The sequence below is a fragment of the Neodiprion virginianus genome, chromosome 7 (assembly GCF_021901495.1).
Source record: "Neodiprion virginianus isolate iyNeoVirg1 chromosome 7, iyNeoVirg1.1, whole genome shotgun sequence".
Taxonomy (NCBI): Eukaryota; Metazoa; Arthropoda; class Insecta; order Hymenoptera; family Diprionidae; genus Neodiprion; species Neodiprion virginianus.
In genome coordinates, this window is record NC_060883.1 from 7,890,667 (window position 1) to 7,908,898 (window position 18,232).

General features: G+C 37.1%; 2 protein-coding genes across 3 annotated transcripts in view; both read left to right on the forward strand.

The window, feature by feature from the left end:
* Positions 1 to 171: 171 nt before the first annotated feature.
* On the forward strand, positions 172 to 12,356 carry LOC124308761 (breast cancer type 2 susceptibility protein homolog). Of its 2 annotated transcripts, none has more exons than XM_046771778.1 (16): positions 172 to 402; positions 1,420 to 1,543; positions 1,759 to 1,921; positions 2,043 to 5,907; positions 5,984 to 6,258; positions 6,352 to 6,498; positions 6,603 to 6,691; positions 7,530 to 7,763; positions 7,867 to 8,017; positions 8,140 to 8,355; positions 8,445 to 8,655; positions 8,760 to 8,938; positions 9,035 to 9,294; positions 9,501 to 9,684; positions 10,469 to 10,747; positions 10,898 to 12,356. In XM_046771778.1, exons 1-16 carry the CDS (start codon positions 276 to 278, stop codon positions 11,240 to 11,242), a joined length of 6,849 nt encoding a protein of 2,282 aa, XP_046627734.1. In that variant the 5' UTR covers positions 172 to 275; the 3' UTR covers positions 11,243 to 12,356. The 2 variants fall into 2 exon arrangements, with proteins under 2 accessions (XP_046627734.1, XP_046627735.1); XM_046771779.1 differs by having other exon boundaries at positions 1,762 to 1,921.
* A 3,724-nt stretch (positions 12,357 to 16,080) lies between these two features.
* LOC124308814 (uncharacterized) overlaps positions 16,081 to 18,232 on the forward strand; it is a 58,418-nt gene continuing 56,266 nt past the window's right edge. Inside the window, exon 1 of the mRNA XM_046771921.1 lies at positions 16,081 to 16,756. Coding sequence (XP_046627877.1) covers positions 16,487 to 16,756 — 270 coding nt within the window. The 5' untranslated portion in view covers positions 16,081 to 16,486. The remainder of the gene's footprint in view (positions 16,757 to 18,232) is intronic.

Consider the following 18,232-nt stretch of genomic DNA (forward strand, 5'->3'; position numbering starts at 1 on the left):
AAGAAAGAGATTCACTTTCGAAATTGGAACCATTCTCGCTCATTTCATTACTTATGCAACAAAATATAAGGTTGAGTTTGCTCGGTCGGTAAGAGTAGGAGTACTGCGTGACCTTAATTGGTTTGCTAATGCTGGTGCTCTAGGTTTCTCTCTGCTCTTGGTGCTCTCACTTCGCAAAGCATGTGCGATGCGCGCTGTTTATCTCGGCTTGAAGTGTGTTGCGTATTTACGTATAGACTGGACTGTATGAATTACGACTGATTTGAGTATTAGAAATGGATCAGTGTGACATTGAGATGAAAGATAATGACGCAAATGACACAAGCAATACAAACAAAAGAACGAATGCGGTTGACATTGAGTCTCAAACCTGTGATGAAAGTTCGCAAGACTTGTTCAATGGTAAGAATTTTTCTGTGACTACTTCGGATCCTTTGTTTTCGTCTTGTTCGAGCTTCATTCACGCAATTGTATTTCGTTTCCACCTTCGAATTATATTTGTGGTGTATACTCGGATTAATTAACTGAGGAAATTCATTGTGAATTTAGTCAGTACAAAGTGTTCTTTCTAAATTCTGACACACTTTCTTTCCTACTTTTCCGTTCGAAAGCTGTGAATCCTTTGGGATCGGTAAGTTGAGAAAAAGTCTTCGGTCTTTGAGAATTTCATAAATCATTCATTTCACCGAAAAACTGCTGTTTAATTGCTGTGTTGTGTGAAACATTTATTTAAATTTTGCTATCCAGCAGAGTGAAAGAAACTTTTTCAAAACTTCCTTTTTTAAAATAGAAATTGTCAGTTCCATGATCAAAGTTCTAAACTTTACTTATCTCCAATTTGTTGCACTTATTGTCATTGACAATAAAGTTTCATCAACAATCGAAGGAAGTAACAACTGCGACGATTAGAATTCTTAAATGTTTGTACCATGGATTGATCCATGCCAAATATTTATGTCAATTAATCATCATGAAATTTCTAAGACTTTCGACACTAGGTATACACTTCTGTGCCAATAATAAAATAATGTTAGTCGATAAAAACATTAAATGTTAGCTGAAATTATGGATCTATGCAGAAATGTATAGAATTAAAGTTTCTTACTGGACTTCAGAATATTGAAAACACAGCATCGATCATTTTTATCAAAAATTTGTGATTTTCCAATCAAAGTTGAGCTATAAAAATTATTATTAAATCACCAAAACATATCAAACACAAATCTAAGGTATGCGAGAATTGCTTGCAAGATTCACGAGCACTATTACAGGCCTGCCATTATATAGATGAAACATTTTTTCCAAGATTCATTTCTCTTTTTTATCAATGCAAAAGGTTACCTGTTTTGCAATAAATAAATAAATAACTAAATAAATAAATAAATAATTGAAAGCTTCTATGGGCAACCACATTTTCAGACGATGCATCAGCAGGAAATTCTCCGTGTGTCTATTTGGACGTGTCTCAAATCATCGGACTTAAGTCTCCTCTAGATTTATTTGCAACCCCGACACAAACTTCAAGGATACGGAAAGAAGAGAGGTAAATGATTAACCATTTATGGAAAATTCAGGGCTGTTACAAACTTGGAAAAGTTTGAAAAGTTGAAGAATTTTGAAAATAAGTATAATAATTGATAATACATCGTAGTATATCATAGTATCAATAAGTAACTACCCTGAAATTGTTAAACTTACAGTGCGATTCTCTGTGTAAACGTAATAATTGCAATTAAGAATGTGTCTTTCACTTTTCAGCAGGAGTCCAACTCACGCAACTGTTCCAAGTATACCATCAAGTCTTGTACCATTTATTTCAACAGTAAACGAGTCCTGGACTAGCGACCTTGAAACACCTCAAGCAAAAACAGTAGAGTTACACCAGAATCAAGTAAACGTGCAGCCAAAGTCATGCGAATATGTAAGATAATTAATAATAATGTATCCAGTATTCGGCGTATTCTCACAAAAAATGATCTCATCATCCTTGCAATCAGATAAATTTCTTGACTTACTGTGTCGCTCACGATTCTCATTTTCAGGTTGGAAACAAGGGGTATGATTTGATGGTATCAAACAACGTCACATCTCATGTAACGACACCAAATGGTTGTTTTACTGCTAAAGTTGAAGATGAAAGCCTGTCCTCTTCTCCAGTTTTACACACTATGAACAAAAGGCATCGACCCAAGCGTCGCATACTGAAGTCACTTGAGACTACTATTCCAAAGACCATCTTGAGAAATGCTACTAACACCCACACATCTGTTGATAATATCGCAATGAAACCAATAGATCATGATTACGATGGTGTTACTTCGGTGCCAAGTGATTTCAACGACATTACTAATAGTACTTTTGTTATTGTTGATAATCGTTCACTTCACAATAGCAATATTTCGCAAATACATAGTGAGGAAGAAGATGTAGAAACTAATCGTTCAAATGAAGGTGTTGATAGTAGATTCCTTTCTCACAAAACTATTACCTCGGATCTAGAAAATCAGTTCATTAGTAATGATATTTCGAATTCTCCTTTGGTCATGAATAGAAGCTCGGAAAATTTCTACAAAGAAAATTTATCGATGACTGGATTGCAGAATTGCAAAGACTCTGAAAAAATTAATCGCAATGATATATTGGGAAGTAGAAAACCTCTAATAGGAAGTACTAAAACTTCTGTATTTAATTTCGTCAATGACAAGGTGCTCCTAGATTCGACAGAATTCAATTCATGTAATGACAAATCTGACTCAACAAATATAAGTCTTTCACGTAAAAAGTCTATGACGGCACGTGTCAAGCTGATAAAAGAGTTGAAGAAAAAGAAACAGCAGGTTAGTAAATTCGAACCTGTTGATATTCCAATTGATGTTTTTACCAGAGCAGCTGAAGCTTTAGAAAGCGCTAAAATATCAGCGACGGCTTCACCCAAAAAACATGACTTGAAAAAAGATTGGGGATTAATATCATTCACAGAAATGTGCTTACTGGAAGAAGAAGAACTGAAGAATCAAAATTTGCCTCAGTCATTGGATAATTCAATTAACTATTCTGAGGTACCAGCTGACGAAGCAAATGACTTAGCTAGCTCACTCAAAAATGGTGAAATTGTCATCGACAAGGAAATTCCTAAGAAATTGTCTGCTGTGTCCTCAGAAGCTGATGTTAACCACAGTGATGTATTTTCATTGCCGTTGACTCACACAGAAGAGCCTTTGATAGACATTGATGAATTTAGTCCATGGTTTTACCCATCAAATGAAACGAAGTCTGCGTCAACAAGCGACTTGAACAACGTAACAAATATGCCTCAAGGCACATTGAAGAATATGCAAAAAGAATCAGAAGCAGCTATGGAGCAACCGGATCGAAACGAAGAAATTAGGAACGGAGAAAATCAATCGAAAATTTGGCCATCCGGTTCTACAGTTGTTAAACAATCCAATATAAGTAAGAGCAGTATTGAAAGTAATGATCGATTGTGCGTTCCGGCAGCTTTGGAAAACGTTAAAAGCGATAGCAGAACTTTGTTACAGTCGTACAGTTCGCCGGGATTCTCTACGGCCAGTGGTAAGCCAATAAGTATAAGTGAGGACAAGATTAGGAGAGCGACAGAGTTATACAAGGAGATCGCCATGCAAGATCAAAGCGGTTGTGATGGTATGTTGTTGGATGAGATATCGCGAAATCATGTAACGAATAAAGTGACAATCAATGCTAGTATTCCTCGGAGTTCCGCCAGTTCAGCAACTGCTATTACAGCTAATAAATCAGTGATTAATACCAGCAAAGATAACTTGGCAAAGACTGTCCATTCGTTTGAAGAGGTTGGTTGTCATAGGAAAGCAATCGAAACAGTGGACATGCCACAAATTGGCTCATGTAAAGTTTCTACGTCTCGAGGCTTGAAGCGACAGAGAGAATATTGTGATACCGATTCCTATGGAATGTCTGAAGTCGGTTCCAACTTTGGATTTACAACGGCTTCTGGAAAGCCTTTACTAGTCAGTGAAATCGCTATGAAAAAAGCTAAATTATTAATGTACCAGGACGAAAGTTTGCCACTGCATGAGGAACCAAAAACGAAGCTGAGGGACTTTGAAAATGTGAAAAAAAATAACTCTGGCATTAAGAGTTACTGTGATGCCCAAAAGACAGAAATCACAGTTACGCATTCCCTCAATTGTGATACTGGAAGTGGTGGACATGTTGAAATTAAACAATCATCCACGACAAAAGCAGGAAATCTGTCGAGTGATAAATATTCTAGGCAGTTGCTGGAGTTATCTGGTACAATTTCCCAGAAGTCTTATTCAGTTACTGAAAATCATTCCAGGCAGCTGGTACTGTTGGAAAATGAATCACAAGTAACTCGATCAACTTCAAAATCTGAATCAAACAAATTAAAACTGGGCAATATTTCTAAAAACGTTTTGACCGATGTTACTTCTAATACAAAAGTAGCAAATGACTTTGGAAGAGCTAATAATGCAGAAAATTGGACCGCCAACAATTATGCAATCAGCAATAAAATTTCGCATAATTCTACAGGATTTAACACAGCGAGTGGTAAAGCAATACCTATTTCAGAAAAAGCACTGTCTAATGCTAAAATACTATGGACGCAAACAGTAGATGGTTGTGATTCTGATTCATTTAATCATATACTTGATAAAGAAAATTCAATAGCGAGGCTTCCAACTGACAGTAAAAAACTGCCAAAAATATCGGATCAGATGTTGTCAAAAGTTGATATCAGGATGGAATCTGAAGAACACAATACTGGCGATTCTGAGTTTTCAAAATATAAACCTGACAATAAGTATACAACTGCTGGATTCTCAACTGGCAGTGGCAAACCAATAAAGATATCAGATCAGGCATTGACTAAAGCAAAAATTTTGATAATGTCTGAAGAACAGAATAGCTTTGAATTTTCTCAACTGAATCTTCAAGCTCGCAATAAAGATACACGTGAATATTCAACAGACAACAGTGACTGGACAAAAATCGATGAGAGTGTAACAATGAAAGTTAAGAAACCCGTTGTCGATAAGCAAGAAAATAGTCCACAACACAATGATTCAAGAAAGCGTAACAGTTCAGCTGTTGAAGTTTGTAATAGTAATAATATTTCCGTATTTACAACGCCTGGGATCCAATTATTATCGGAAAATATTACATCTGATGATACACCTGAGGGTGCGCTACTTTATCAAAAGTCTGAAAAGGTGGGTCTTAATTCCGATATACGAGCACGCAAATTATTTGCTGAAAGGGATTGTGATACAGGTGAGGAGATGGAAAACATGGAACATCACTCAGAAGAGAATCAAAGTCTTGGAATACCGGTCAATAGCAACAAAAATTATGCTTGTCATATGTTGAAGTATGATCGAAAAAAAAATAATACAGTTCGAACGCACGCGGAATCTGACATATTTCCCGTAAATGACAGACTTATGATCCCTAAGCTTGAACCGCAGAAGTCTTGGCCAATGAATCCTCAGAATACTAGTGCTCCTCAATTTTCAAGAAAATTAAATGGTCATGATACAATATTCGATGTTGTCGAAAACGATCGAAGGATGCCCACTGTTTCCGAAGAAATAACTGCAAGCACAAAAGCCTTACTTGCAGATGAAGCAAATTTCCAGGAAACGTTATTATGGGCCGCGGCAATCACGTGCAGTCCACCTCTAATTGAAAACGAAGAAACATCTGTAAGACCGTCAGTTATTCTCAACGAAGATTGCGACGTTCAGGAAATACCATGTAGTCCGATTATAGGTGACAGATTCCGTTCGCGTTCACGGAAAAAACATAAGCGGAAAAGCAAAAGTTCGTTGAAAAAAGATTTAGTGAATCTTGAAGTCACCAAGGATGATAAGAGCAGTGTGAATGGTGAGTTTGTAGTACGAAGAATTTGTTTTACCGGTCTGCTAGAATAACTTAAAATATTGGAATGTTTCTTTACAAGGTTTGGTAGAGCAAATTGATAGTCAGTGCTTTCAACAATCTAGTGGTATCACGACCTCGACTTCTGGTTCATCTGAACAGTTGCGTAGGTACATTAGTCCAGTTATCGAGACTGCTTCAAGTTCGATGTTTGCAGAATATGAAGTAACTGAGAAAAATGTTCCAGTCTTCAATAATCAGGTTGATAATCCACCCAATCCAGTATCCAGTGTTGAGATTGAACAAGACGTAATCTCTAATATTTTGGAAAATCGTTTAGCAGCAACACTGGCACAGGTATTCAGAATAAGCATCCAATAAAAAAATATTGATGCATACGGTGATTAATAGCAAATTCAGTCCTTATCTGTCTTCAAACTCTTATTTAAGGAAAAAAAAATTCGTGCCAAGAAAAAATTGAAGTCGAAGCCAATCGCAGGAAGTTTGTTTCTTCGCAAAACACAGAAAACGAAGCCCCGATTATCGTTGCGAGAACTCACTAACGGAGCTTTACTTGTACCACGAACTTCTGATGAGGTAATGATCTCCCCTAAGTTGCTCTAAATTTCTTCTTGCATCTCAACTATACAACCATAACTTTATTGTATAGAGTTTTTTCTAGTCTTATATCATTCTTACAGCTCGCAGATCTAGCTGTCGGACTTGATATCATGGAAGTTACTGCGGCCACTGCAGTTCGATATAGATTCAAATGCTCCGATTTTTACAGGTGAGATTTAACATAAGTTTATATGATGCTGTGTGGTAGTTTCAAGGGAGTTTATGCACATACAAAAGTATTCGTCTACGTTTCTACTCGTACGCAGACTGCTAAAAAAGTGGGTGAATTTTGAAAATTTGTATCTCGACAACCAATTATTCGGTTCGATCGGGATTTGTTTGGTATGTAGATCAAGCTTCATTTAGGTTTTCTGTTTTCCAAATTTGACTCAATGGACAGGTAGTATTGTTAGTGACAATAACGCTGACCATTTCACACGATGACATGATTTACGGAGCCGACGGAGCCATACGGAGCTGGATCTCAAAAACAGCTCAACTACTTCAACCGATTATCCAGCATTCTTTGACAGTTTATCCTGTCTGCCACGATCCGGAATTTTTTTCTCTTCTTCTTGACAAAATGGATAGTTTAGATTTCAAACTCCATTTTCGAGCAGTATATGTTTATGTGTCTAATTAACAAAAAAAAATGTTGTAATAAAAGAAATCGGAAGCATGGCAGAGAGGATAAACTATCCAAGAATACTGTCTCGAAATTCGAGGCAAATCGTTTCAGTCGTTTTTGAAGTATTATGGATACGCCAGAACAGCTCACCAAGCAATATGGTTGACATTATTGTCAATAATAGTGCTTCTTTTTATTTTGAATTGATTATAATAATAATAGAGTAATTGTTTGTTGAGTTTTATATTCCTAAAACTTAACCACTTTTTCAGTTGTCTACTTGCACATATCCGCTCAGTAGTGAAAAGAAATTCTGTAATGAATATACGCCTTGAACATAAGTGTCTTAAGTCTTTTGTGTTCTGCTCAAATGTTTCAGCAAAGATAAAATATGTACAGATGTTTATGGAATAGTGATGGTCGATGGTGGCTTGTTGATTTTTGATGAAAATGGTTACGCTGGTGTTGACGAGTTTGAGCAAGCATTTATAGCAAGTCCCGGAGTGGATCCCTCTTTAGTACCCCATAAATGGGTAGAGAATCACTATCGATGGATTGTATGGAAATTAGCGTCCATGGATAGAATGAAATTTGGAGATCTATCTTTTTCAAGGTAATATATCTACTTTATTGTGAATTTCATCCGTACATCGGTACATAAAACATCTGAGGTAGCTTGTAATCTAGAATGTTCTTTAACGAATACTACGAAACAGGATGTTGACACCTGATCATGTTATGGAGCAGCTGAAGTATAGATACGATCGAGAAATTGACAAGTCTGAGCGTCCGGCTTTGAGGAGAATCATAGAAAAAGATGATCCTGCATGTAGACGTATGATTCTGTGTGTAGCTACCATTACTAAGGTAAGATAACGTCGCAATTTGAACCTCAAGTAGATAAATACTTTAAATTTTCTGAATTACAACTACGAAACCGTTTCTGATTGTTCTCTGATGATCAACTGTGAAGTAAATGTTTTTTCCAGATCGAAAATGATGAAGGCTTGGAAAAGATGGAACTAAGAACCATATCGACGTCACAATGGAAAGTGGAATTAACCGACGGATGGTATTCCATAACTGCAAGTATTGACGCAGCCATGTCGCGTTTAATAGCTTTTGGCAAAGTGCGCGAAGGTACAAAGCTTGTTACGTGCAGAGCAGAATTGTTGAACTCCGATCAAGGATGTTCCCCGTTAGAGGTACGCTTTTCACGAACAAACCTTCGTTGATCCTGATTAGACTATTTGCCTGTCTAACTATATTCTAAATATGTAAAACATCACATTAGATGCCAGCTGATGTATGCTTAAAAATTCATTCCAACTCCACCAGAAGAGTAAGATGGGACACTAAACTTGGGTACTGTAAACATGTGGGATCAATTTCAACAGGACTATCAGCTATACTTGTAAATGGTGGTCTGATTGGAAGATTGGATGTGATTGTCACCCGCGTTTATCCGATCCAGTACTTTGAAAAGAGTTCAAACGGCCAATCGAGTAAGATTTACAATTACCACGTTTTATGTCTCTGAAATTTTGTACAATTCTTTTCCACTTATCAAATTGCAACAAGATCATTGTACTCCATCGTTTTGGTGCAGTATTCAGAAATAAGAAGTGCGAAGACAAGGCAGCAATGGCCTATGAAAATGAACGTCAGGCGCAAGTAGAGACGATCTGCGCACAAGCACGAACTGAATTTGAAGCCAGGAATCGGAAACAGTCAAGGACTTCCTCCTCAGATCCCCAGACCAAACTCTGGTGCTGCGAATCCATTGAAGTACTAATTGATTCCAAAAATTAATCATTTAATAACTAATTCTAAAAAGTTTACGTATGTAAATATCATACGTTTACGTATTATTTTGAATTGCAGAGCGACCTATCTAGTCAGAAATCGCAAAGTTGTCACAGTCCTTGCGAAATGTCTCAAAAGGCTTTCCATGATCACCTGGAATCTATGTTGACAAGGAATCTTCCTCCACCACGTAAAGTAACTCAAATTCTGAAGGTGCGCGTAACGGAGGGTGAAAACACAGCTCTTCTTACAATCTGGGCACCCAGCGACGATACAAGTGATGTTTTAAAGGAAGGAAATCGGGTCTCTATCCACAATGTGCAAACATCTGGAAAAAGGTTCACTCACAGTTTTTTCGAAAAGCATACATTTTTGTGTTACGTTAGCTCCTTATCAAATTAGATCACCACTGCTTCTCAAAAGCTAAGTCGATGAATGAATCTTGTAATATCTGTTCATAGATTTTTATTTATCTTATCAAAGACCTTTATTTACATCGTATATTAAAGACAGTTTTTTAGCTGCATTATATAATATTCTACAGGTTCGGTGAACTTCAGCTGACAGTTGGTCGCCAATCTGTTATCAAGTTTGAAGGCTCTGGCGCTTCTGCTTGTCATCAAAGATATTTAACCCCTATATCTGAAGTAGGTGTCGCTGGATTTAGTCCACCGTTCGGCGAGTTTGACACAGTGGGAATCATCATATCCTTAGGCCCAGCGCCTCATGTGAGTTTTCATGTCTGCTCAACTAAATTGAATTAGCTTAAGAATCTCTTTCGTTCTGAAACCTTAGATTGGCTACTTGCGTACATTTACTTGACTTTAGAAAGAAGTGAACGCAGAAAAGATCGTATTTTGCAAGTGTTTCACTTTTTAGCAGATATCTACTCTGTTTTTGAAACTCACCGAAACTGTTTATTGTATCCATATTGCAAGCTGTACGTTTTTTCTATCGAATGTTCATTTTGTGATGTGATAAACGAATATGATGAGTATATGAATGAACGAATAACAGGACGATAACATTAGTTAATGACTAGAAATGTTTTTTACAGCTTGGGCTTCAAATGGTATTTCCTTAATGCTTTGGGGTAGAGAAACGCTAAAAAGTTCTTACATTTTGCTTCAACTCTGTTATCGTCATAAGCATATAAATATTATGTTAATATAATAAAGCGATTAAGTCTATAATCGTCAGACAGATGAAAAAAAAACTCGACTCTTACTGTCAATCTAAGATGGATGATTTTGTGTAAAGTTGTCGAAAATGAATCTTTCTAACGGTTGAAAATTTGTTTCTTAATCTATTGAAACGATTGCTGGAAGCCGGTTGAATTTAGTTATAGTTATGTCTGATTAGGATTCAAAATATCACTCTTCTGAACACAAAAACAAATTTTTTGTAAAATTACAACGATTTTCCTAACTTTTGAGGTGAAGAAAATGAAATAAAATTACTCGTTACCAGGAAATATGGTTATGAGACAAATCTCTGGCCCGTTTTTTGCAGGGCATGAAGAACTTCGAAGCTATGAACTTAGCATGCCCAAACGCTGACTGCTCAAGTTCTGCATATTTGTCAATACTTTTCTGGGATGGAATCAAAGCTCATGGTTGCTCGGATATCCTTTCCATTGGGTCGACAGTGGCTTGCACCAATCTTCAGTGGCGTCGAAGTACGCCGTGGGCGATCCCTGTAGCATACGCGACGGAGCACTCAACTTTCACAAGATATCCGCGTCAAGCTTATCTTTACTCAGCTTTTGACATCCTCAATAATCAGATCACGGTAATCTTGACATGTTAATTACACAGACCTTTCTTATCCTCAAAGTTGTCCAACTGTTCAGTTCTTCATCTGATAGTGAATTAGACGATAACTATCTTACCCATCGAAGACTTTTTAATCCAAATACTGAACTTGATTGATATTTTCAAGGATCCACTAAGTTACATATCGCAGTGCGCCACTGACATCGCAAAAAAAAATGAGCAAAAGCCTAGCGCCACTCGATCTCCAGGTTCAGTCAACACATCGAATCAGGAGTCTTCTCCCGCAGTTGTTCTTTACCAGAGATATGGACCAGGAATGAGTCCAAGGACTCCTCAAGGAGCTCTGAACCCTGGGGGAAACACCACACCCGCAAAATATTCAATTCAGAAGCGATTGGAGAAGCTTCAATGGTACGGAGAGCCGCCTGACTTGTCGCCTATTCCAGTGAATCGATCCTCCTTAAAAATAAACCGGAAATTTGTACCACCTATACGAATGCCAGAGCATTAATAAGCTGAGTTCCGGAGACAGCAGTCCGTGTTGGATGTGTAAAATTAAATTTTATTTATAGTTATTACTGTTACCACAAATTATTTGTTATTGTTTTCGTTTTTTGATTTCTCTTGACACGTGAAATAGGATATATAAGCGCAGTGCGTTGTTGTAGAAAAGTTTTCTGGACTTCGTTTAGAGCGTAAGATGAAAAAGATTAGAAGTTCTAGGATTAAATAAAGCATTTATTTTTATATCAATGAACATTATTTTCGTATCACAGGGTTTTATATTGTTCAAATACCGCTGACGTTGTTATATGGAATAAGAAGAAAATTAAAGTCAGTGCGTTCTTGATTCCACAATTTCGTTGCTTATATTCATTTGCTCATTGTTGATATTTGATACTAGGGGCTTCGCCCCTGCGCGCTTCAGGTTATTTTATTTATGTAATCATCATTTATGACGAATACAAAGGGTTGTGGAGATATCGACGAATCCGTAACAATCGCGTTTAACCGGGTTTCCACCCCCCGTTGAAATCACGATCAAGCGCTTTTCAACCCGTTATTGTCTAAATTTCTAAAAACGCAGAAAGCACTTTTTAGGTATTTATATTATAAACTGTTTGAATCAAAAACCAAGTCGATGTCTCATCTGTGTGCGGAGATATCGTCGAATCCGTAAAAATCACGTTTAACCACTTTTCACCCCCTTAGGGTTCGAATTTCTAAAAATCACTTCTTAGTGGGTGCTTACGTTCCGAGGGGAATATGCATCCTAAATTTCAAGTTTCTAGATCAAGGGGTTTGGGCTGTGCGTTGATCGTACTTGTTCCTTTATGTATAGAGAAGATAACATGTAATATTTAATCTGTACAGTGTTGAATAACGAGTATGTAACAATACTAATTAATGGATCGAAGTCCGTTCGTCTCCACAGTAATTGTGCCCTCCACGCAACCTACACTAATATGCACCATTTTCATTTTCATCATTTGAAACGGGAATTCCGGTTGTTTTCAGTGATTTGGCGGGGACAATTTTGCCAAATATTCAGAAAATTAGAAATGACATAAGTTGAGTACTATTGGGAAACATTTTAAAATAAAAACAGTCTGTTTTCTTCAGGATTCAAGTGAAACATATCGCGTGACTAAAAGCAAAAGAGCGTATGCGCCGTTTTACACCCTTTCTTAATTTGAACAAAAGGACGTATCTGTACACTATACTTTGTGTACTAAACTATGGCATAACTAATTAAAACCAAAAGGGCCTGTAAGTCTTCAATTTCCACGCGATTTTTTATGTTACCATCGTGTTGTTACCCCGTTTGTTATAGAATACCATTTTTTGGCGCGTACGCTCTTGTGATTTTAGCCACGCTGTATTTGAAATTATTTTTTCCTTTGTAGAATTCATTCTTTACGCAAGAGTTGAAATTCTTTGGTAATGATACACACGCCTTACAGATTAAAATCGACAATTATGAGTTCTTCTAACTATGTCAGAGCAAACTTAATCAAGGCGGCATGATATTCCACTTTTAAGCAACGACACCAACCATCGTTACTATCTGATTCACACGACTTAAACAGTTAGAGTGTATTCGAAGCGAGAAGCAGTATTATCTTATCTTAATCCTCACAACAACCTAAACAAACACTCCACCAGTCCTTTTCGTATTGTTGAGCAGGGTTTACGGACCGTTTCAATACCGCGGTCATTTTGATGATATCCGGAATTAAATTGTAAAGTGATCGACCTTCGGCATCGTGAATGCAGTTAAATTTGTTTGATACAAAGGAAGGGATTCACTTCTTTACCTACTACTCCATTACTCACACTTCCTATCTGCTTATTTTATGTCGAAAACAAATTGACTAATTCTGGGCTATAAATATTCTCGATTGAAATACGTAGCAAAAAAAAAAAATAGAAAGCTGTTCAGTTTGCTCTGTAATGAATTCCGAATTGATCGATATGTTCCACGTTACTACTTATCAGTAAATCGTGTCGCTTTTTACCGAAAATGTTTCTGATCTTAAATGAACTTTTTTTTAACACTGTCACGCGATTTTGCACGATCATTATAAATATCTTCAATCAATGGTATAATATCGCATGATAATCGTTAAGACAAATTTTCTACCCTTATCATATCCCGGAATTGATCAATGATCGTCAATCATTCGAAACGGTTTTTAGGAATAATAGTCATTTAAATTGGTATTTTGATCAAGAAGTAAAGAATTTGAATATCTAACTGACGCTGCCAAAATTGAAAGATTTCGAAAACTTTACTCGCAAATTTCTGGTAACTGGAATACTTTTGATTATTCCTTGAGATGCTTCTGCAGGTAGAACATTACCTGAGAAATGACAAAGCGGGCATTCCAGTTATACTATACATTTATGATGGGATGCGGCTTTACCTGCATCGACGGACGAGTCCGATCCGAACCTCGAAAGGGTCATCGAGGATAAATCGGTGCGACTGTCTAAAAGGTGGGAAAATTACAGGGTGTTGACAGACCGGGAAAAACGGGAACGGTCAGGAAATTTCCTCTATCGGGAAAAGTCAGTGAATCATGATGGGCCATAAGGAAAAATGTACTTATTTTTACAAATCCTTTTCAAACTTCAGCTATGCTTCGTACATTCAGTTAAGTTAACTTTCGAAACTGATATTGTTCAATTTATAATTATTTGCACGAAATTCTGAATTTTTCGACAGGAAAAGTCGGGGAATTTTATTTGAGAAAATTTGTCGTCACTCGGAATTAGGTATAGAGACAAAACTGTTGAAAAATCCCTAGCAATTTTATTTGCGTCGATTATGGTGAACACGAATGAAAGAACATCCCTACAGCCTGATGGCAATGATCAATCTGAATAAATTCTAACAATATGCAAGCTAAGATATGTGATAAATTCCGACATGGTTTCATAACAACAGAGTTGAAAATGTTTAAACATTTGTGTTTTTGATCCAATTCTACCATTTATCAGCTCATATTGCTTGCTGGCTAGATGTTCAGAGATTTTCTGTCAATGATATCTAATGTCAATTTTTAAATGTACCGGACGAAAATGCGCCAAGGTCTGAATCAGCAGAACCTCGAAGTGTAGAAGTAGATTTTCACGAAAATGCCGTACGAAGGTGTTCTGACGTTATTTTGACAAAACTGATACCCATGACGAGAATGATTATTTGAACTTTTTATCAAAATTATTTAATATTACATACCCATTAAGGTCTTGAGTAAAAATTTTCATACATATGTATTTAGAAGATTCATATGCAGACACATATTTTGTGCACTGTATTTGATTCTAAAACAAATGTGCTCCTGTTAAATCGGTTTTCATGAGCTTTACTTACATATAATTTGTCTTTTGGAATATTCAATGAACTCGGATACTTACATAAGTAACTTCCCTAGTAGCATTGCCTGCAGTTGCAAAAATTTAAAACGGCTTTGAACCGTATTCACACTATAGGCTCGTGCGATTGTAGCACTCGTCTTTGTAGCTCATGCTGCAAACTTCACACTCATTGGAAATCCTGCGCTTTTCGCACTTACAACACAATGTACTATATTAATCGACTTCTGTCTATCTCTACGGTATATAAAAAGAGTCTAACGGCGCCAAAATCGGATCAAAAACACCAGGATTTAATGATTCTGAAAGTTTTAATTACGATACTTGTGTTAAATTGTTGATATTTGATTTTCCGTTTCGAATTTGCAGGGATTGTTTTGTCTATTACAAAATACGGATATTGATTTACTAATGTTCATTGACAATGGCTCAAATATTAACATTATTCAAGAATTTTCGAACGATTCTTTCCTTTTTTGTAACTTTTCATTCGGACGGTCTAACCAATTTATCTATAATCCAGATTTAACCTTTTGCAGCACAGCGTTTCATACCCAGACAACACAACATTTAAAGTTGTCGAAGACGTCTGGAGGACGTCTTATGTGCCATTTTCTGACGTCTATAAGGCCCCAATTTCCAGGTAAACGATCATCTTTTAAGCATGAAGATATCTTTTTGGGGGCCATTTTATAGAATGTTGTAGATGTTTTCCGATAAGACAATTAATTTTTATGATAATTCACATTTATTTATGAAAAACTCTGCATCTTTACAATTTTGTACGAAAAACTTGCACAGTCCGAATTTCCTTGAAAATTCCTATAAATTCCTAGAAATCATTATCACCAAAGACACCTTTTTTGAATCGGGTATTCAAGATTTATCTTCAATTTTTTAGACATTGCTGTAATTTTTTTAACACTTTTGAAACTCTAAGACTTCAATATTGATGTTTTAAAAGGGATTAAGATGATTTTGCGAATACAGCGATCGCTATAAGTAAACAAAGTGTTGACGTGTTGAATAAATGTAATTGTGGGACTAAAAAAGTGGAACTCGGTAATCTCGCATTTTTAGGGTCGTTAAAAACGAATTTGATGCAAAAATTTCAAAATTCACGATATCGGATCCAACATGGCGGTCTGAAAACACAAAATTTGATCCTATTCGCTCATATCAGATCCGTCATTATGAATTTTGAAAATTCCTCAGACCTAATCCCATTTCTGAAATAGCGACCTCGAGAACCGTCAACGTACCCAGTTTCGAGGAATTTGACTGCAAGGAAAAATGTTTGCCTTAAGTATAACCCTAATAATAAGAAGGGTTGATCGGGTCTTCGGACCCTGCGAGGAGCGGGGCGTCGATATGAATCGCGCATGCGCAGGACCTCCAGTACAGTAATGAATCCAGCGTGTTGGCGTCCCAGGAATCGGAGAGCGACAGTTTGACTGCGAGCGGCGCGAGGCGTAGTTCGTGGGCAAACGACGGTCTAAATTCGTTAGCTGCGACGTGTGCGGCGCGTGTTTTGAACGGAGCGGAACGCTGGAAAGTAGGCAAAAACTACTTTTTCCAATATTCCACAGTATTTCGCAGGTGCGGCGTAAGATTTAGATATTTTTCGGAAAGCTTTGTCGGCGCGCGTGTGTTGTGCGTAGAAAAAAAAAAGAAAAAACGTGGTGCGGCACCTGCGGGAGTTTCAAAACAGCACAAAAACTACGAGTGTCATGCGATGATCGATTTCCCGGTTCTGATCGGTGAAACAGTTCCTTCGGTGCGTCGTTGGGTGGCAAAACTCCTGGCCTACTGAGCGGTTCTTATTCAATTTCTGATCTCCTACGAACCGGGTGTCCGACGTTTATTTATTAACAGAATGGGGGAAACACCAAAGGTGGAGTTCGCCGTCGGCAGCGAGGTTTCATCGGTGTCGTTTTACAAAAGTTCATTCGCCAGATCGTTCGCGATGAATGCGCGCGAGACGAAATCGTTAGATTTCGCGTTCATGAACGGCGAGACCATCGCCGAGGAGCCCAACTCGTCTCCCACGTCGTACGACAACAGGAACAACAACTTCGTTCTCCATAACTCGATCACCGGGAAGACGGTTAGCAGCTCCGATGTCAAGCTGTGGAGGATCAACGAGGTATGTACGGTCAATTATACTTTGGAGAACACTCCGGCCGAACCGATGTAAACAATAACAGCAGAGTCAAAAGTTTCGCGGGTTGCCGTGGCTTTCGGCGTCACGTGACGATGCCGGGGCGATCTATAAAGTTTCTTTTTCTCTGCCGCTTTTTTTTATTACGTCACACTTCTACCATAGAATACGAAGCTACGCTGCCGTTGAAACTAGCAATGCGAAATTCTACCTAGGGTACTCCACGTTTAAGCACACAATATGCACTACACAGCTTAGCAAAATTTGTTTGTCCAGAATTTACATGGTGTATTTTTTATATTAACAGCAGAGCATACTCATGTTTCCATGGTAAACTCCTTCGAAGTGAAATTCCGAAATTGAAAACTAGCTGTCTGATTTTTGTGTTCTATGTTTTGACGCGATAACGTTGCTAACTTCAGCTTAATGTTATTTTAAAATTACTGCAAATGGAACCAAAGGCGATGCTTTTCTGTGTCGTTCGTTCTTCGGTTCTACCTATTTTGAAATCGTCGATTGGCTGAAAATACTGAAGTACTTGTTTATTTCCTTGCATTTTCACTTTTCAGTCTTTTGATTAATCGGAATCGTCTCTCGAACAATCAGCATTCAGAATTTTCATATATATATATATATATATATATATATATATATATATATATATATGCATATATATTCGCCGGATTTAAGCTTGCTGATTGATTAGCGAGTGATTTTGATCAATTAAGTGGCCCGATGCTGTGAAAAAATATCAATTCACATAAAACTTCTTTATATTTGCGTACGCATTTGTAACGACATTATAGTACAATGTAGTGTCTGTACTGTTCCTGCAGTTCGGGGCATATTGACATTTTTCTATCATTCGCGAAGAATTTTTCTGATCTGTTTATCATTGTGTAAGAACAGATTCTAGACAGTCGTCTTTGACGAAATATTACAGATTGGTTCTAGATTTGTTATATAAGAATGTATTTATAAATTACTTGTTTGCTTCACGCCGTGAACTTTGAAGTTGAACATTAGACTTTGATATTCACTTGTCCAGTTATCAAAAGTCGGAAATTTATTATTGGCTCGAACTTTTGTTATTATATTTGTCTATTTATTATTCCAAGAAAATTAAAATTTTGACGGCTATATCGAAAAAGGATGGAATTGTCAAATACGCAGCGTGACAGGAATCAGCAAATCGACCAGTCCTTAAATTTTTACACCTACGAAGAAGTATAAATTTGTATATATATATATACAATATACAATATTTTTTAAGTGCGTTGTAAAACATATAGAATGTATATGATGCTTGCACCAAATATCCACTGTACTTAATGGTGATTTCTAAGGGACTTCTACTTTATTGCCTGCGCTTCCGCCCCAGGTGAGGCGTTTCTTATCTTACTTATTTAGAACGTTCAACCCGCAGGTGGTCAGCCACGTAGTTGATTAGAAAAATAAACA

What these genes read in the sequence shown, in the direction of transcription:
- LOC124308761 (XM_046771778.1), top strand. Translation starts at nt 276, where the DNA reads ATGGATCAGTGTGACATTGAGATGAAAGATAATGACGCAAATGACACA. An exon ending in GGAGATCTATCTTTTTCAAG is followed by an intron (nt 7,764 to 7,866) that starts GTAATATATCTA and finishes ACTACGAAACAG; the next exon opens with GATGTTGACACCTGATCATG. An exon ending in AAGGATGTTCCCCGTTAGAG is followed by an intron (nt 8,356 to 8,444) that starts GTACGCTTTTCA and finishes ACATCACATTAG; the next exon opens with ATGCCAGCTGATGTATGCTT.